Here is a 21,488-nt window from a genome sequence, read left to right on the forward strand (position 1 = left end):
AGCTATAAAATAGATAATAAAGTCCATAAAGAGAGTATAGGGAAATATGTTGCACAGTTATCAGTGTAGTAGGAGTAATGGGTATGTAACAGAAGTGGTTAGAATGGTAAATTGGAGAAGCACTTGGGTGGTTCAGTTGGTTAAGCGTCTGACTCTTGATTTTGGCTCAGGTCATGATCTCACAGTTTTTGGACTCTGCCCAGCCTGCTTAGAATTCTCTCTCCCTCTCTGTCTGACCTTCCTCTGCTTGTTCTCTCTCTGTCTCAAAAATAAATAAATTAAAAAAAATTTTTAATGTTTATTTTTTTTAATGTTTATTTATTTTTGAGACAGAGAGAGACAGAGCATGAACGGGGGAGGGTCAGAGAGAGGGGGACACAGAATCCGAAGCAGGATCCAGGCTCTGAGCTGTCAGCACAGAGCCCGACGCGGGGCTCCAACTCACAGACTGTGAGATCATGACCTGAGCCGAAGTCGGCCGCTTAACCGACTGAGCCACCCAGGCGCCCCTGTAATATTTATTTTTGAGACAGAGACAGAGCATGAACGGGGGAGGGTCAGAGAGAGGGGGACACAGAATCCAAAGCAGGATCCAGGCTCTGAGCTGTCAGCACAGAGCCTGACGCGGGGCTCGAACTCACAGACCGGGAGATCATGACCTGAGCCAAAGTCGGATGCTCAACCGACTGAGCCACCTAGGCGCCCCTTAAAATAAAGAAAGAAAGAAAGAAAGAATAGTAAATTGGAGATGGATCATGAGAGCAATGAATGCCAAGGTAAGGAGTGTGTTGTTAAATTAGAGAACTGTAAGGAGCTATTGAAAGTTTTGTTTGATTTATTTTGTTTGTTTAAATTTTTTCTTTTAATGTTTATTTATTTTTGAGTGAGACAGACAGAGCATGAGTGGGAGAGGGGGAGGGGCAGGGAGGGAGACAGACTCTGAAGCAGGCCCCAGGCCCTGAGCTGTCCAGCCCAATGCAGGGCTCGAGCCCAGGACCCATGAGATCATGACCTGAGCTGAAGTCAGATGCTTAATCAACTGAGCCACTCAGGCACCCCATTTTTATTTTGTTAAATCATAATCTCCATTATATGTGCTTCAAATGACTGCTTTTGGAAATGAACTGGGGTGGGGATGAGACTGAAGGTTTGCAGATCTATGAGAAGGCCAGCACAATAATTCAGGTAGAAGACTGTGAAAGTGGACCTTGGGCAGTATGGAGGTAAAGAAAATGAGCATTCAAATAAAGATAGAGGATAGCTGGAGATGAAAGTTAGAAACTCCTATCTCAGTAGTTCAAGGAGGTAGTATTATTCTATGAGGAATTTATTTCAAAATCTGCCTCCACACCATGATCGTGTAAAATCTGCACCTGTGTCTCCTCATCCCAAGCTACCAGGCAGGAGAATTGTGCTAGAGGTTATGAATAGTTTGCTAGAGTGAAATTATGTTCTTTCTGTTTTTTGTTTTGTTTTGTTTTGTTTTTCAGTATACATTTGGTATCTGGTGCAAGGTACAGAAGGAGGGGAGGAGGATGGCCTCTCAGGTGTCCAAGTATCCTAGTGGCCTTGTGCTGTCCGAGCTTTGTGCACCAGGTACTCTCCCAGTATCCCTGTGCTAGAGGCTGGGCTGAACTAACCTGAGCACAGGTTCTGGGTTTCTGGAAGGATTGACTGAGTTGCACACCTAGCTGCCTAATAAATGGTTCTTTGTACCCTTCCTTCTTACAGCCTTCTATGATCTCACTAACCACTCGAGCTTCCCTCTTGCAGCCTCTTTCATCATCCTTTCTCCCTTTCTCCAGGGTTAGGTAATCCCTTCTCACTGGGCCTAGCCCTGCACAAGCAGAAAATTCCTGGTAAAGTGTAGGCTGGTGAGTCAGCATCATTCCCTTCCGGCTTTCCTTCTGGTAGCCAGCTCTCTTTCGCTTCTGGCCTTTTATCTTTTGATTTTTTCTTGTAAGTATGATTTTCTTTGTACCAAAACCATTCCAAAGAATAGAAGCTGAGAAGTTCTACCGAAGCTAAAATAGTTCTCAATTGGAGGTAGCTTAATGCATATATTTTTACTTTAGCCATAAACTAGAGCTATTTGGCAATGTTGGGAAATTTTTTATAAGAGGTACCATAGAATTATTACTTTAAAGGAAGTTTAATCTGAGATCAAACATATTCTTCAAAAGGGCCTCCCTTTATTCTCTCTTCTTCCCTAAGGCTTTCTCTGATGTGGCTGTGCTGAGGACTGGAGCAGGGTTTTTTTAAAGCTTTTATAGAGGGGGTACCTGGGTAGCTCAGTTGGTAAAGTGTCCGACTTCGGCTCAGGTCACGATCTCACGGTTCACGAGTTCAAGTCCCATGTCACGCTCTGTGATGACAGCTCAGAGCCTGGAGCCTGCTTTGGATTCTATGTCTCCTTCTCTCTCTGTCCCTCCCCTGCTCACGCTCTGTCTCTGTCTCTCTCTCAAAAATAAATAAACATTAAAAAGAAATTAGGCTTTTACAGAAGGTTGACTTGTAAAAATAAAGCCAGAAAGGCAAAGTTCCTCCATGTTTTTTTGGTGTTGCAAGATCTTGGAGAAATCTAAACTCCATAATTATCACTAAGAACTTTTAAATATTCTTTCATTCATTACTTTATTCAATATTTGTTGGAGCCTCATTATGTTCTATGACCTGTGCTAAATTATTGGGATACGAAGAAAAATGAAGAATACTCCTTTAAGAATACACTGCTCAGGACTAAGTATGAGATAAAGTTGGGGCCCCTGGCTGGCTCAGTTGGTAGAGCACGTGACTCTTGATCTCAGGGTTGTGAGTTCCTGCCCCACACTGGGTGTAGAGATTACTTAAAAAGAAATCTTAAAAAAAAAAAAAAAGATAAAGTGGACAAATATTAGGAGACCTCTGTCTGGAGCGGGAGGGGAATTTACAAGGCTAAAGAAGTTGGTGCTTCAGTGCACTTAGCCTCCATTCTTATCTGGGAAAAGACCTCACTGTGAGTCCCTCAGTAAAGTTGCTTGTGGCCCAAATTCATGTGTACTGTATAGACACCAGTTCACCAAGTGTTTTTTGAGACTGGCAATGGGAGGATCTCAGCACTTGTAGTTTGCTTTTGGTGTTGGTGTTGTTGACCATCAGAAGCAACATCCAGAGCTAGAAATATATTGTCATTACCCTGTTTTTTGCCATGTCCAAGTTGTTTAAGCTTAGGCAAGCCACCTATCTTCTTCCCTTTGGTTTTTTATCTACAAAGTGAGAAAACTCACCTATCGTAACTTTGATAAAATTGCATAATGTTCATGTAAGTTGTTTGAAAAGTACAAAACAATAAACACAATAATATCTGTGTTAATCTTTTAGGTGAAAAAAATTACTCCTTTAAAAATGCTCACAATGCAAATAGTGTGTTGAGAGAAAGTGACCTCGATGTTGGGGAGGGGCAGAGAGAGAGAAGAGAGAGAGAGAATCCCAAGCAGGCTCCATGCTGACCATGCAGACCCCAATGTGGGACTTGATCTCACAAACCTGAAAGATCATGACCTGAGCATAAACCAAGAATTGGAGGCTTAACTGACTGAGCCACCCAGGTGCCCCAATAATTTTTTAAAGTTTGTTTGTTTGTTTATTTATTATTTATTTTGAGAGGGAGAAAGAGAGAGAGAGCAGGGGAGAGGCAGAGAGAGAGGGAGAGAGAGAATCTCAAACAGGCTCTGTGCTGTCAGCACAGAGCCCAAGGCAGGGCTTGAATTCAGGAACCATGAGATCATGACCCCAGCTGGGAGGATCAGTCAGATGCTTAACCAACTGAGCTACCTAGGCACCTTGCCCCAATAATTTTTTTTAAGTTTATTTATTTATTTTGAAAGAGAGAGCATGCACAGGGAACGGCCTAGAGAGAGAGAGAGGGAGAGAGAGAATCCCAAGCAGGCTCCACAAACACAGAGCCGGATGCAGGGCTTGATCCCACAAACCTTGAGATCATGACCTGAGCTAAAATCAAGCATCGGATGCTCAACCAACTGAACCACCCAGGTGCCCCGTAATCATTTTTTAAAGTTAAGTGATCACAAATTACTATTTGGTTCTGTTATCCTTAGCCCTACTATCTTAGCTGCCTCTCTTATAATATCCACTCATCGTGAAGGCAAAACTATCCAGAACATGGACCCAAAAGGATTTATTTCAGGCAACCTTTACCGGTGGCATTCAAATGTTCTACCCCTTTTCTTCTATTTCTCCCACTGGGGAGGTCAGGAGGAATTTGGTGAGCCTCAATCTATTTCCCACTCTAGGATGATGGCCCAAGGAGCTTCAGGAAATAAAGAGGGGGGTGGCAGCAGGTCACATGCCAGGGAGAATGTTTCTTTATATACACATTTCAGTTAAACTTGAAGTCCCTGAAACATTCACTAGTCTCTCTTTTTCAAAATCACACCATGAGTGGGGCACCCAGCTTGGCTCAATTGGTAGAGGGTGCAACTCTTGATCTCCAGGTCATGAGTGCAAGCCCCACATTGAGTGTGGAGCCTACTTAAAATAATAATAATAATAATAATAATAATAATAATAATATTATCAACAATAATAATAATAACAAATCACACAGTGGGTAAATGATGGAAGCAGGGTTGGATCTGAGCCCATATTCTCTGCACATTCTCCCATCTTTATGTGTCTACTATGCCACTTATGGATGTACAGACAAGAATGATGTCATAGAGGTAGGAGAAAAAAGAGAAAGAAGAATAGGAAGCTTTCATTTCAGTTCACCAGATGCATATTACTATGGGCCAGGCCCTGGACTAGATGTTGGAGATACAGAGATGAATAAGGTACATCCTTTACCTTGGGCAGCTCATAGTCTGTAGGAGGATAAAGCAAGAAAGCAGGAGCCTTGGTACCTGGAAAGTTGGCCTGTGTTGAGCTATCTTGGTTTCTCTAAGGGAGTCTTAGTTTTTAGAGGCTAGAGACAAAATAAGCCAGAGAAATTACAGAATAGCTGGAGATACAAGGATTTCTGGCCACATCTGTATGAAAGTGTCTTTCTGGCAAACTCAGCAAGCTCATATTCCTTTATAACACATGACATCATCAACTGAGCTTGGAAACAATAATATCCTTTCCAACACATTAATAGATATTGCTGCTATGGTGTCTTTACATCCATATGTGCTGATTTCACCTTCCTTTCGGGTCCTAGATTCCTGACCTTTTAAAGTATTCTAGTTGTCTTGAAAAATCCTTGTGCTTTGCCAACAGAATTAATTGTCCCTTTCTTCCTTCTTATCCCTCTTCCCCTCAGCTTTCTGCCTCCTCAGAGTGTATGAACAGTACAAAGATAGGTTTTGTATCTTACCAGGTTACATTTGCCTGGCCTAGACAAGGAAAGAAACTCTTTGGCCTAGCCAATCTGCCCTTTTGGAAACCTATAGTCACCATCCGGTGGAACAGAAGGAGCACAGGTGCTGAAATCAGGTAGGTCATCACCTGCAGTGTGACTTATGTTAACTAGGTAACTTCTTTGTTTCTTTGTTCCTCATCTATGAAACGAGTGAGTGATTCTCAACTTCACACAGGCATTGGGGGAGTTGAATGAACCTATATACCTGGAAAGACCTGACCTGGCACAAACCAAGAACTCAATAGTTTTGTTTTTTTTTTTTCTAAAATCTCAACAGCTTTTAGATACCCCGTGCAGGCAAAAGACAAAACAAAACAAAACAAAAAAACAGTCACTGTGGTGGAGGAGGGATGACTTATCTGCTATTTCTCCAGGCAGAATTAATTGCCATCTCTGTGTGGTCCCAATATTTTGCACATAATTCTGCTATTTCATTTACTATACTATATATTAATTATTTGTTACTATCTCCTCCACATATTAAATTGTGAGTTCCTCAAGAACTGAGCTCCTATCTGATTAATTTATTCTAGTGGCTAGCACAAGACATGGAGATCTGACTTCTAGCCTTGATTTAAAAGCTGATTGAGGGGTGCCCGCTGGCTCATTCGGTAGACCATGCAACGCTCGATCTTGGGGTTGTGAGTTTGAGCCTGATGTTGGGTTTAGAGATTACTAAAAGAAAGAAGTAAACTTAAAAAAAAAAATAGGTAAAAGCTGATTGACTCTAAGTGAGGCTTTCTGACATTCAATTGCTTCATAATAATTTTTTAATGTTTATTTTATTTTTGACAGAGAGAGACAGAGCATGAGTGAGGGAGGGGCAGAGAGAGAGGGAGACACACAATCCAAAGCAGGCTCCAGGCTCTGAGCTGTCAGCACAGAGCCCGACACGGGGCTCGAACTCACAGACCGCGACATCATGACCTGAGCCGAAGTCAGACACTCAACCGACTAAGCCACCCAGGCACCCTGTTTGCTTCATAATAATTGATAACTGCCTTCTATTAAGTGACCACTATGTGCAATGCTGTATGCTCAGAGCATCACTTAACTATGAATTTGTCCCTTTAGATGATCTCTTAGCAACTCTGCCCCTAAGAGATTAAGGGCTACCTTTGGGGGGCATAGATTTACCTACTTAGCCCTTTGCAGCTCCTTGGAATTTCATCATAGGAGAAATTGATAAAACAATAGGTTAAGGGATCTTGACAGGGTTTCTGACACCAAAGCAAACTCCCTATCACTGAAGCCCCATTCATATTTACCAGGTTTTACATCTTTTCCTTGTTAAGGAAAACAATAACAACAAAATCAGTAGCAGCAATAATAACAGCCAACAATAAAAATAATTGCATATTTATTATTTCACTTGACGTTGACTTTATGTGACCATGTACTCCCTTCATACACAGAGTTTATGTGCATATCTCTGTAGTTAGAATCCCTTATTGCTTTATAATTGTTTATAATTTGACTTCCCTACTGATCTCTACCAGCCACTTAAAAAATTATAAATATTTAGGGTGTGCAATATGTTGATTTGATATATATACATAATGAAATGATTATTGTGGTTCAACTAGTTAACATACTATTTCCTCATATAGTTATCTTTTGTGATGAGGGCACCTAAAATTTACTCTCTTAGCATATTTGCAGTATTCAATACAGTATTATTAATTATAGTTATCATGTAGTACTTTAAATTTTTTTTTTTCAACGTTTATTTATTTTTGGGACAGAGAGAGACAGAGCATGAACGGGGGAGGGGCAGAGAGAGAGGGAGACACAGAATCGGAAACAGGCTCCAGGCTCTGAGCCATCAGCCCAGAGCCTGACGCGGGGCTCGAACTCACGGACCGCGAGATCGTGACCTGGCTGAAGTCGGACGCTTAACCGACTGCGCCACCCAGGCGCCCCAGTACTTTAGATCTCTAAACTTAATTTATCCTGCGTAACTGGAACTTTGTACCCTTTGATCAACATTTCTCCATTCTGCCCCCCGGTCCTGCTCAAGCCCCTGGTAACCACCATTCTCTACTCTGCTTCAATGAGTCCAACTATTTTAAATTCCAAGTGTAAGTGAGATAATGGAGTATCTGTCTTTCTGTGCCCATCTTATTTCATTCAGTATAATATCCTCCAGTTTCATCTACGTTTTAACAAATGACAGGATTTCCTTCTTTTGAAAGGCTGGTATAATATTTCATTATATATTCGCTATTTATACTGTTTTCCATTGTGGATATACCAATTTACGTTCTCACCAACAGTATGCGAGGGTTTCCTTTTCTCCACATCCTTGCCGAAAGTTAGCTTTTGTCTTTTTGATAATAGCCATTCTAACAGGTGTGAGATAAGATCTCATTGTGGTTTTGTTTTGCATTTCCCTGATGAGTAGTGATGTTCAGCATCTTTTTACGTACTGTTGGCCATTTGTGTGTCTTCTTCTGAGAAATGTCTATTCAGGTCCTCTGCCCATTTAAAAAATTCTTGATTTATAATTGACATACCATGTTATATTAGTTTCAAGTGTACAACATATATATTGATTTAACACTTCTATGTACTACTCAGTGGTCACTATGATAAGTGTAGTTACCATCTGTCACCATACAAGGTTATTACGATATTATTGCCTGTGTTCCCTATGCTGTATTTTTCATCTCCGTGACCTATTTTATAACTTAAGTTGGTACCTGTTAATCCTCTTCATCTATTTTGCCCACCCCCACCCATCTCTCCTCTGGACCACTGATTCGTTCCCTGTATTTAAGAATCTGTTTATTTTGTTTTTTAGATTCTACAGATAAGTGAAGTCATATGGTAATTGTCTTTCTCTTTCTGACCTATTTCACTTAGCATAATATCCTCTAGGCCCATCCATGTTGTGGCAATTGCCTTTGTCCATTTATTTATTTTTTTTTAATTTTTTTAAATTACATTTCTTTATTTTTGAGAGGTAGAGAGGGACAGAGCGTGAATGGGGTAGGAGCAGAGAGAGAGGGAGACACAGAATCCGAAGCAGGCTCCAGGCTCTGAGCTGTCAGCACAGAGCCTGATGTGGGGTTCGAACTCACAAACCGTGAGATCATGACCTGAGCCGAAGTCGGACGCTTAACCGACTGAGCCACCCAGGCGCCCCCTGCCTTTGTCCATTTAAAATAGAGTGCCAATGAGAAAAAATGAAATATGGCCTTTTGTAGCAACGTGGATGGAACTGGAGAGTATGATGCTTAGTGAAATAAGCCATACAGAGAAAGACAGATACCATATGGTTTCACTCTTATGTGGATCCTGAGAAACTTAACAGAAACCCATGGGGGAGGGGAAGGAAAAAAAAAAAAGAGGTTAGAGTGGGAGAGAGCCAAAGCATAAGAGACTGTTAAAAACTGAGAACAAACTGAGGGTTGATGGGGGGTGGGAGGGAGGGGAGGGTGGGTGATGGGTATTGAGGAGGGCACCTTTTGGGATGAGCACTCGGTGTTGTATGGAAACCAATTTGACAATAAATTTCATATATTAAAATAAAAAAATAAAATAAATAAAATAAAATAGAGTGCCATTGGGGTGCCTGGGTGGCTCAGTCAGTTGAGTGTTGGTTCTTGATTTTGGCTGAGGTCATGATCTCACGGTTCATGGGTTCAAGACCCACATCCAGTTGTGCCCTGACAGCACTGAGCCTGCTTGGGATTCCCCCTCTCCCTCTCTTTCTGTCCCTCCCCTGCTCGAGCACGTGCATGCATGCTCTCTCTCTCTCTCTCAAAATAAATAAGTAAACTTAAAAAAAAATTTGAGTGCTATTGAGTTGAATTCATTATATACTTTGGGTTTTAACCCCTTAGCAGAGGTATGGTTTGCAGATGTTTTCTCCCATTCTGTAGGTTGTCTTTTCACTCTGTTGATTGTTTCCTTTGCTGCACAGAAGCTTTTTAGTTTGATGAAATTCCCTATGAGCTACTTAAGTTCAGGGACCATGTAATATTCATCTCTGTATTCCCAAGATTCAATAAAAGGACTGGCACTATGTTATGATAAGTAAATGGTTAATGTGTGTAAAGTAAATGAATATGCAGTGTCATCAGTATCTCATGTGAGAAGGCTTATATAAGAGGGAAAACACTTTGCATAAGGAGACTGAATTTGAAACTCAGCTCTGCTTCAGTTGGTTGGCCTGGAAGAAGTCTCTTAACCTCTTGGAATATCCTTATATCTAAAATCAAGTGATAATATTTCAACAACAGGCTTGTGGGGAATAAATTAAGTGACGCTCTGAGCACAATGCATTGCACATAATTGTCACTCAGTAGAAAGTAGTTATTATCGGGGTGCCTGGGTGGCTCACCCAGTTGAGCATAGGCTCAGGTCATGATCTCACGATTCATGGGTTCCAGTCCCAAGTAGGGCTCTAGAAGCCTGGAACCTGCTTCGGATTCTGTGTCTCCCTCTCACTGACCCTCCCCTGCTTGTGCTCTGTCTCCCTCTCAAAAATAAATAAACACTAAAAAAATTTTTTTAAGTAATAAAAAAAGAAAGTTATTATCAATTATTAATTACAAGGCAACTGAACGTCAGAAAAACTCGCTTAGGGCCAATCAGCTTTTAAATCAATGTTAGAAGTCAGTTCTCCATGTCCTGTGCTAGCCACTGGAATGAATTAATCATACAGGATCTCAGTCCTTGAGGAACTCACAAATATGTGAAAGAGACAGTAACAATTAATACATTGTATGTTGGATGAAATATCACAATTGTGTGCAAAACACTGGGACAACACAGATGTGGCAATGAATTCTGCCTGGAAAAATTGCAGTGAAGGTGACATTTAAGCCGTGGTTAGGGCAGTCTTGAAGGGATTTCTAGATACTGAGTCTCAGAAGCTACCGGAACCAAGGTGCTGCAGGGATTGAATGTGTCTCGGTCGGATATTGTTACTGGACCCAGGCGAGGTGTTCCGTCAGTGTTTCCAGACGCCGGGAGATCGCTGCAGCTTGGGCGGGTCTTCAGCTTGCACAACTACCGGCCGCAGCAGCAAAGGATGAACGGAGCTCTAGAAAAGGTAGGTTCCACGCACGCTGGGCGCGGCGTAGGTGGTGGGGAGACTAGAGGTGGGTGGTGGCCGCCTGGCTATCGCGGCCTCTGCAGACATCCGGGTATGAAACACTGGCGAGAACAAGGTTCTCCCGGCAGCACCCGCGGCTCCTTGCGGTCAAAGGGTTGTGTTTCATCCACTCCTCCCCGGGCGAACACAGCTGCGATTACCCGTGGGCCACGCCCCCTCCGCTAGCCACCCTCGCCACCCATTGGCCTGGAAAGGGAAGAGCCGCACAGTGGAAAACTCTTAGAGATTGTCGGAACCTATGCTGGTTCCGACAAGGTCTGTGACCTTGAGCAGGTCATTTTTATTTTTGCGTTAAGTAATCAACTTCCAGAGTGTTTTAACTTGGTGACCTGATTAGGATGTGAGACTACTTGACGATAAGAAAAGGATAATAAGCTAAAATTTTACGTAACAACACCCTATTTAAATGACTTCAGTAAAACCGTCTGAATCACGGTAAAGGCAGTCCTTGGTCTTCTCTTGCCCTTTTAACAGACGAACAGATTACAGGTGTGTTGTTTTAGATATATCATGATGCTTAGAATGATGTCTTACTTTTAGCAATTTTTGTTAAAATTGTATTTTGGCCGTTAATTGTAGAGATTATGTCTCCATGATGTACAGATCAGCATGATCTTTGCTGTTCATGGATCTACCAGTAGGTATCTTCGGGTGGGCCCTGAATGTCTTTAGGCTTGTTTCCTTAATGGTGCACACCTTGCTTCTTTATAAAATAACTCACTGATGTTCACCTCAGCCTAATTGTGAGAATTTGGCCAGATCTGGTGACAGGATAATAGAAAAAAAGCAGGAAGTTTCAAAATTCCATTGTTAAAGATAGTCAGATTGGTGACTCTGTGCTCCTGCTGTATTTCTTTTTATTCTGAGGACTGCTGAAAGGGAGGGATAATTTTTCAAGGAATACTGTTTTCTACCATTCTCTACTACAGGAGACCCCATGGAAATCTGTCATTAGGGCATCACCTAAAGATTCAAGGGCAGATAGGACCTCTCCAAGTCTGATGCCACTGTTACCTTTCAGACACCTTTGTTCTTCCACTCTGCTCTATTGCTTTGGCCAGAGAGTCTTCACTTGGAGTGTCCTCACCTTCTCACCACCCATCCAAATGCTCCATCCCTCAGCACCCAGCTCAGGTCTCATCTTTTCCATAAAACCTTTCTGACCACACTGTCTAAAATGCCTCAACTAGCTAGTGTTATCTTTTGGCATCTAATCATATGTAGTCTTGTGACCATCTTTGTCTCAGCCTCTCTGGAAGTGTTAGTTAATACTTTACATTTATAAGGAAAAGCCATGCGACTTGCATCACACCCAGATTCTATCTCTTGTGAGGTATATGACCTTAGGTGGGTTATTTGAACTCTCTGTGCTTCAGTTTCATATCTATAGAATGCAGATGATAATGCCCACCATATGGAATTGTTGTAAAGATTATACAAGATAATGTAAATAAGATTAGTTTGTAAGGTGTGAAGGAATATATGCAGGAATATTGATATTATTTCACAGTTTATATACGCTTTCATTTGCATAATTTCATTTGATTTTCACAGTATTATGAGATAATCTTGGCAGGCACAACAAATCAGGAAATGGAAGCAAGCTACTGGCACAGTGTCTGGTACATAATAGTTCTCAAATATTCTACTGAATGCCTGAATGAATGAATGCTCTTTTTTAAAATAGGTCAACAGCCATTTAAGTGGTAGAGCTGAGACTGGAGCCAAGATTTTCTACCTCTCCTAAGACCCAGCTACTTTTCCTTTTTCATTCCTCATTTCACAGATGAGGAGAACCAAAACCTTCCTTAACCTTCCCAGTCCTTTCCATCTTTGTGACCTGTACAGCCCATTACACTGCTCTCACATTGCAGTGTAATAAATAATTTGCACATCTCCTGCCTTCACTAGAAAGATTTGAGAGTAGGCAACTGTATTTTTTTTTTTTAATTTTTTTTTTCAACGTTTTTTTATTTATTTTTGGGACAGAGAGAGACAGAGCATGAACGGGGGAGGGGCAGAGAGAGAGGGAGACACAGAATCGGAAACAGGCTCCAGGCTCTGAGCCATCAGCCCAGAGCCCGACGTGGGGCTCGAACTCACGGACCCCGAGATCGTGACCTGGCTGAAGTCGGACGCTTAACCGACTGCGCCACCCAGGCGCCCCTGTATTTTTTTTTTTAACGTTTATTTATTTTTGAGACAGAGAGAGAGAATGAACGGGGGAGGGGCAGAGAGAGAGAGGGAGACACAGATTTGGAAGCAGGCTCCAGGCTCTGAGCCATCAGCCCAGAGCCCAACGCGGGGCTCGAACTCATGGACTGTGAGATCGTGACCTGAGCTGAAGTCGGACGCTTAACCGACTGAGCCACCCAGGCGCCCCCAACTGTATTTTCTTTATGTCTATATGTACCCAGCCCACAGTGTACTTGGCCTAAAGTAGCTCCTGATAAATATTGAGTGAATAAGTGACTGAACAAAAATTGACATTACATGCAAGTAAATGGTAGAGCTGGGACTAGAACTTCAGACTCTTAGCTCAGTGTTCTTTCCTTAGGAGCCTGAGGAGTTTTTAGCTTACAGTCATCTCCCATTTTAGATGAGTGAAAAGCCCTGCTTTAGTGGAATAAAACAGGGTGGGATTACATACCTCTTTGGGTCAATAGAAGTAGTAAGGAGAAGTAGTGTTAAGACCATAATGCTGATACTCATCAACCCCCAGAAAACATACTGATTGATCAAGATGTCAGGATGATGTCTGTGGAAGTCAGAACATACCAGGGAATGAGTAATGACTCACCTGCGGAGTTACTTTACACATAAAATGGATGGTCCTGGAATATCAGGCTTAGGTCTGAATGTCACTCACCCTGAGATTACTGTTCTTCCCTCTGGGATTACCATACCTCTGAACCACAGGATATGGTTAGGTGAGGTGTGGTGACCACAAAAGGTATGCCAGAAGGAGCAACCTTGGGTACTGATCTCATTGTAAGATGTTTTCAACTAAAAACATTGAAGTCTAATGTGGGGTAGAGTTCATGTAAACAAAGAGCAGTGAGGACTGAAGCAAATGACAAACCAACAGACATGAATTAGGAGGACATAAGATGTGACATAGGAGGGCACATGTTTCAGGGTGCCTAGAAAGGCAGGGAGTCCCAAAGCCCAGGAAAGTGGTCAGGAAGTTGGCTATTTTCTGGTTACTATTAGACTGTAAGCTCTGCAGGACAGGGATATTTTACTATTTTGTTCATGGTTTTCTCCTTAACACCTGTCACACACTAAAGTACATATTGTTTAATAAATGAGGAGCTGAACAATCACCACATCATCATCACTGCTACCAATTTGATCATTAACAATGTGCCTTGCACTTGCTAAGTCCTTTTTATATATTATCTAATTTAATCGTATCAACAACTCTTATGAGATAAATATTTTTATAACCTCTTTAAAGATAAGGAAATGAGGTTTGGATGGATTTATTAATTTAATCAGCAGATGTTTACTGACCACCCACAATGTGCCAGAGTATGGTAGGTGTTGGGATGTAGCAGTTTCCTGTCTTCATGGAGCTTATATTCTTAGCAACATAGACAGGCCAATTAAGCATATAACTACTTAATTGATTGTGATAAATGCCCCAAAAGAGATTCTGGGTGCTATGTGAGTGTATAACAGCAGGATCCAGGTACATCTGAGCAGTAAGGAAAGTTTTCTTGAGGATGTTACATGACTAAGACTTAAAGAATGCTAGAATTCAGACAGACAGAGAGAGTATGTGCAAAGGCCTTGAAATGAGAACACGTTTGGAGTTCCAGAGGGCCCAGAAGATATTGGGAATGAGAGAAGCAGTGGGACTTCAACCAAGGGAGAATGTGCAGAGAAATGTGGGGATGAGACTTGGGGAGATGGTAGGGGATTGGACTTAAATTTCAGGTAACCACAGGTATTTTGAAACAGTTTAGCCCTGGAGGAAGGTAGGAAATTGGGCTTAATAAGGTCAACTGTGGCCTAGAAGTACCATCCAGCAGTTATGGTGGAAGGCCAGACGTTTCTTTCTTTTTAAAAAAATGGAGATATCATTCATATACCATAATATTTGCCCTTTTAAGATGGACAGTTGAGTGGTGTTTAGTATATTTACAGAGTTGTGCAGCTATCATCAAAATCTAATTCCAGAACATTTTCATCTCTGCAAGAAGAAACTCTGTACCCATAAGCAGTCATTCCTCATTCATCCCTCTGCCCATCCCCATGTAATCACTGATCTGCTTTCTGTCTGTATGGATTTGTCTGTTCTGGTCATTTCATGTAAGTAAATCATAAGTATGCAGAGCCAAGTATATTTTTTAACATTTATTTATTTATTTATTTATTTATTTATTTATTTATTTGAGAGAGAGACAGAGAGTGCGCACATGCAAGCATGAGCAGGGGAGGGGCAGAGAGTGTGACAGAATCCCAAGCAGTCTGTGCACCATCAGCACAGAGCCTGATGTGGGGCTTGAATTCATGAACCATGAGATCATGACCTGAGCTGAAACCAAGAGTTAGATGCTTAACCAACTGAGCCGCCCAGGTGCCCAGAAGCAATGTATTTCTTCTTAAAAAAAAAAAAAAAAAAAAAAAATTAATGTTTATTTTTGAGAGGCAGAGAGACAGAGCATGAGTAGGGAGGGGCAGAGAGAGAGGGAGACAGAATCTGAAGCACGCCCCAGGCTCTGAACCGGCAGCATGGAGTCTGATGCAGGGCTCGAACCCAGAAACTGAGAAATGATTTGAGCCAAAGTTGGACACTTAACCGACTGAGCCACCCAGGCGCCCCAGAGGCCAAATATTTCTTAAGTGACTTGCCAAAGATCAGACAGCTAGCTATTAAAATGGAAGTTTCAGTATTTAAACCCAGGTTTGTGTGAATCTATAATCTGTTCTCCTAATAGCCATAAAGACTCAGTGCAAAGATGGACTTGGACAGTCAACATATTAAACATAGGAGGAAGAGACTTGGCCAAAGGGAAAACTACAAACAAAAGCAATTTTGAAAGAACTTAGGAAAAAGTTGGCCAGAACACCACTGGCCAGCTGTGTGCTTTAGGCACATGAATTCACCTTTCTGAGCTTTGGTTTCCTCACAGTTAAATGGGGGTAGAAATATACCTCACAAATAGTTGTGAGGATTAAGGGAAATGATGTTTGGCATATAGCAGGTGCTCAGCGAATGGTGGGGTTATTGATGCCATTATTATTAGCATATGAATTTCATACTAATATAAATTAGTATCATTCTTTTGAGAGGTAGTGTGGTAGAATGGAAGGCGTGGACTTTAGATTCACTCAGACTTGGGTTTGAATTCTTGGTGCCTCTGATCAAACCTATAACTTTGGGCAATTTTCCTAAACCTTTGGTTTTTCCTCTATAAAATGGATGCAGTTATCTCAATTATGCCTCTATCAGGATTAGTGTAAAGATGAACTGAAATAGTATAAGCAAAGTGCTTACCACAAAGAAGGTACTCAATACGTGATGTAACTGCTACTTTAAATATTTGTTGATATAGAAATGTATTCTGTTAATATTTGTAAAACAACTTTCAGTTGCTTTCATGGGCCCCTGACTCACTGTTGTCACCACTCACCCTGGGGTTCTGGGTGTGTGAAGATACTCATTCCATATAGATTTCTCCCCAGGACTTCAGTTCTCTGTAGCTGCGCAGTCCCCTGGTTCTTGGCTCCTGAGCTCATGGCACAAGTATTTTTGTAACCCACTGCAGCAGCTGTGTCCTCATTCATTCATTCATTCACTAGCGTCACCACCTCCTCTCCCATTTGCTGTGGAGCTATTGCTGCTTTTCATTTGCTGATTGGGAGGGAGTGGGTATTTGTGGATACAGTCCCAAAATAGATTACTTTTGTTCTGATAAATAATGCCGAGCATTGAGCATCGAGCATAGCAGGGAAGAGGAATCACATTTCCCAGAGCTGAAAGGGAGAGTTCACGCTACAATTTGAATGTCTTCCAGAAAGTTATCAACCCTTAATCCTGGCTTTTAGATAATTAAATCCTTTGCTTTTGTAGAGACTCAGAAATCTGAATGATTAAAGTGAGGAAAAATCAGTGTCCTCTAGATCTTTCTTCCCATCCAATTCTTCTGTATGAGGTAACCCACTTAATATATTTTCTTCACTCATTTCTATTCTGTTTGTCACGGTTGGTAGACCTTGGGCCTGGAGGAATCTTTTTTTTTACGTTTATTTATTTTTGAGACAGAGAGAGACAGAGCATGAATGGGGGAGGGTCAGAGAGAGAGGGAGACACAGAATCCGAAACAGGCTGCAGGCTCTGAGCACAGAGCCCGATGCGGGGCTCGAACTCACGGACTCCGAGATCATGACCTGAGCCGAAGTCGGACGCCCAACCGACTGAGCCACCCAGGCACCCCGGGCCTGGAGGAATCTTAGACTAATCTGCTCCAGCTTCACAGAGGGGAAGTACTGGCCAAGGTGTGATGGCTGGTGGCTGGAGCTCCTGTCTCCCAAGGCTCCCCGTTGCCTACCTGCTTTTTATGCGGGCTAATATTAGGTTAAGCATATTGTGCACATAATTACAAAGTCTTTTAGTATCTGGTTTAATTGCAGTTTTAAGGATTGCCTATGCATTTTGCCTTTCCTTCCATCTATTCATATCCTTTCCAATCTTCATGACCTCACATTCTCTGAGAGACTTTTCCTAAATTTGATCACCCCCAGCCCAATTTCTTAAGCACTAACACATATGAGAGAGGATATAGATGGTGGGAAAATTATGGACTTTAGAGTCAGAGAATTCTAAGATCGTATGCTAGTTCTGATAGTGGCTGTTTGACTTTGGGTAGATTACTTAACATCCATTTCTTCAACTGTAAAATGAGGTAATAATACTTATTCTGATTCAGATGCATGGTAGGTACTCAACAAAATAGATGTGGGTGCTTAATAAATGGCATTCATTCACTTTCTAATCATTTATTTATTCACAAAAACAAACCTTGACTGAAAGTCTACAACGTGCCTGAGAAGAATACAAGACCTCTGCCCCTGAGGAGCTCTTAGTTTAGCATAGTGGTGTATGGGTGAATCTTCTGGGGAGAATGTTCATGACTTTGAGCAGATTCTCAGTGTCTGTATCACCCCAAACGCTAAGGACTTCTGCTGGCCATCTCCACCTGAATTTCCTGCCAGAGGTGCTTAGTATTCGTATCATGTATTTTGTCTTAAATCATATAATGCTTGTGGTATATTGCTTAGCTGTTTATTTTTATTTTATTTTATTTTTTAAGGCTTATTTATTTTTGAGAGAGAGAGTGCAAGAGGGGGAGGGGCAGAGAGAGAGAGGGAGACAGGATCCCAGGTAGGCTCTGCACTGACTGCAGCCAGCTGGATGCCAGGCTCAAAGTCATGAACCATGAGATCCTGACCTGAGCCAAAGTCAGACAGAAGCTCAACCAACCAAGCCACCCAGGTGCCCACTTAGCTGTTTAATATAGATGTATGTCTGTATCTCCAGCCATTCAAACTCCTACAGGACAGGGATTGTGCTTACGCTTTTTTAGCAGCTCTGTTGAGATACAATTCATATACCATACAATTCACCCATTTAAAGTGTACAATTCAATGACTTAATATATTCAGAGTATGGGGTGCCTGGCTGGCTCATCCAGTAGAGTATGGAAGAGCATGTGTTCAAGCCCTACATTGGGCTTAGAGATTACTTTAAAACACACACACACACACACACACACACACACACACACACAGTGTGCATCCTTCACTACAATCTATTTTAGAACATTTTGGTCACCCCAAAAAGAAACCCCATATCCCTTAGGTGTCATCCCCACCATCTCAGACTCTAGCTGTAGGCAACCACTAATCTACTTTCTTTCTCAATAGGTTTGCCTGTTTTGGGTATTTCATATAAATGGAGTCATACAATATCTGGCTCTTTGTGACTGGCTTCTTTCACTTAGTGTAATATTTTCAAAGTCTGTCTATGTTGTTACATTTTCTTTTTATATTCCCTTTAATACTTAGCACAGTAGTTGGCATATAACAGCCTTTTAAAAAATAAAATTTATTTTATTATATTAAAAAAACTTTTTTTGTTGTTTATTTTGAGAGAGAGAGTGTGTGTGTAAGCAGGGGAGGGGCAGAGAGAGAGGGAGAGAGAGAATCCCAAGCAGGCTCTGTGCTGTCAGCACAAAGCTTGATACCGGGCTCGATCTCACGAGTCATGAGATCATGACCTGAGCTAAGATCAAGAGTCGGAAGCTTAACCAACTGAGCCATCCAGACCCCAAAATAAAATTTATTTTATTTTAGTTTTAGAATTATTTTATTTTAGTTTTAGAATTACAGAAAAGTTGCAACGATAGTACAGAGAATTTCCACATACCACAATCCAGTTTTGACTATTATTATCTTATACTTTTCATAAATTAATCAACTGATATTGATATATTATTAACTAAAGTCCATATTTTTTCCTATTTCTTTCATTTTTTTTTAAATCTAATGTCATTTTTCTGTTCCAGGATTCCATCCAGGATATTATATTACCTTTAGTCATTACATTTAGTCATCATGTCTCCTTAGGCTTCTCTTATCTATGACAGTTTCTCAGACTTTCTTTGTGTAATAGGTTTTTAACATGTACATGTTGAAGGGATTTAAATTGTTACCCGTAGAGGACAGGACTGTCTCTTTACATTAGAGAGTCTTAGGACATTTAGTATTTATTATCTAGTTACTTTATAAAAAGACCTCTATGTTAAACACTCCCGTAGTAAAGTTATACCACTGATCTTTCAAATGGATGCCAGTAGGGCAGAGTGAGCTTGAAATAACTGGGGAGGGTGGAAACTCAGGGAAGTTGCCACTGCTACTGTCTCCTGTCATTGTTTTGTTGATATTGGCATTTATTATTATTATTATTATTATTATTATTATTATTGAGACTATGCTATACCAGAGGCATAGCCTCTGGAGTAAAACAATAAAACAGTGAGACAGCCTCAGCTGTCTCACCTGTAAAATTGCCTTGCAGTGTGTTGAAAATTAAGGAAGAATTAAGAAAGTCCCTTGCATGGTACCTGTGCTTGGCAGATGCATAGTTGTTGATTGATGTTAGAAAAAAAATAGATTAAATTGGAAAGGGAAAATAAGGTTAAAAAAAAAAAAAAGAGCAGCATGGAAAGAGAACTTCTGGGTTTTTTGTTTTGTTTTGTTTTGTTTTTTTTTAGCATTTCCTATAGTGGGTGGAATAAGAAAGAAGATGACGTTGGTTTGCCTACATATTTGTTGTCAACTGAAGGACATCATCTTTGCTAGACAAGAGCCTTTGGGTTCTTTTTGGTTTGTGTGCTTTGAGTTTCTAGCCTCTTTTTGAAGAAGTGCTTGGAAGGCTATGAATGGTTAAGGTTGTCCTAACATGGCTATTTTGCTGTAGGTGCTGTGTCCAAGGAATGATACCATTTTTAAGCAAGTCTTTTCTCTCTTAAGGTAAGGATATTAATAACAGTGGTTAAATATAGCCAATATTTGTACTCGCCTAGGGTTCACCCATCATTTGTCTTTCATCATCTCCACTTGTGTGTCTGCTAAACATCTCAAGTATTAACTCTCCTGCCATCTTTCTCTTTCCCCATTCTCAGTAAATGACAACTCCATTCATGTAGTTGCCCAGGCCAAAGTTCTTGCAGTCAGTCTTGACACTGTTATTTTTCTCACTGTACATCCAATTCTTTAACAAATCCTCTCAGCTCTACTTATGAAATACATACAGAATCAGACCATTTCTCACCTCCAGTTTCAGGTCTCATGCTTTCTGTTTTGCTAAACTACTAAGGACCAGTTCCTTCTAATCTTCTTTATTACCGTCATCCTGCGTCCTAACTGTTCCTCCTCCTTTTTGATTTTAGCATGAAGGATAGAAGACAAAACTTAGTTTGTATTTGACAAAACTTAGTTTTGTCTTCTAATCGGAGTGGTCCATTTATTTATTAATGTTTTTTATTTATTTTGATAGAGGAAGAGAGAGAGAGAGAGAGAGAGAGAGAGAGAGAGAGAATCCCAAGCAAGCTCTGAGCTGTCAGTGCAGAACCCGATGTGGGGCTTGAACTTATGACCAGTGAAATCATGACCTGAGCCAAACTTGAATCGGAGGCTTAACCAGCTGAGCCACCCAGGTGCCCCCAGAGTGGTTCTTTTTAAAATCAAGTTTCTCTCTCAGAACTCTCCGACGGTATCCCATCTTACTCAAAATAAAATCTATACTCCACCATATCCTGCAAGGCTTTACATAATCTGTTCCCTCATCCGCATACTACTACTTACTCAGTTTTAGCCACACTGGTGGCTCCCTTTCTAGTCCTTGATGATCTAAGCACTCTCCTACCCCAGGATCTTTGCCCATTCTTCCCTTAGATATCCATATGGCTTGACCCCCTTACCTTATTCAGGTTTGTGCCCAGATGTCATCTTATCAGAGAGGTCTACAATGACTACCCTATGTAAAATAGCTCCCTCCACCCCAATCAGACTTTATTTCCTTACCTTGCTTTGTTTTTCGTCATTGCAGTTATCACCACCTGACACATTTTATATATATGTATGTGTACAGATACCAGATATTTAAATTGTCTTCCCTATCTGTCCCCTAGAATATAAGCATCATGTAGATAAGGATTTTGTTAGTGTTGTTTCCTGCTGTATCCTTAGAGCCTAGAATGGTGTCTTGCACATAGTAGGCATTTAATAAATATTTGTTTAATGAACGAATAGATCCTTATAGTGATCTCGTGAAACAGGTCATATTATCTTAATTGTATACATAAATAACTTAGGTACAGAGAGGTAAATTAATTGCTCTAAGATGACATAGCTAATATGTTGTTGGAGTTAGGATTCAAACCCAAGTTC

The 21,488-nt window shown here is 41.1% G+C and overlaps 1 protein-coding gene across 1 annotated transcript in view; it reads left to right on the top strand.

Moving 5' to 3' along the window:
- The first annotated feature begins 764 nt into the window (after positions 1 to 764).
- The window catches only part of MRPL48 (mitochondrial ribosomal protein L48), a 65,670-nt gene continuing 44,946 nt past the window's right edge, over positions 765 to 21,488 (top strand). Inside the window, exons 1-6 of the mRNA XM_086676421.1 lie at positions 765 to 776; positions 1,491 to 1,596; positions 1,806 to 1,859; positions 4,702 to 4,832; positions 10,299 to 10,463; positions 20,017 to 20,069. Coding sequence (XP_086532547.1) covers positions 765 to 776; positions 1,491 to 1,596; positions 1,806 to 1,859; positions 4,702 to 4,832; positions 10,299 to 10,463; positions 20,017 to 20,069 — 521 coding nt within the window. The remainder of the gene's footprint in view (positions 777 to 1,490; positions 1,597 to 1,805; positions 1,860 to 4,701; positions 4,833 to 10,298; positions 10,464 to 20,016; positions 20,070 to 21,488) is intronic.

Source organism: Puma concolor, chromosome D1 (genome assembly GCF_028749965.1).
Source record: "Puma concolor isolate L17-30 chromosome D1, mPumCon1.1.hap2, whole genome shotgun sequence".
Classification (NCBI taxonomy): Eukaryota; Metazoa; Chordata; class Mammalia; order Carnivora; family Felidae; genus Puma; species Puma concolor.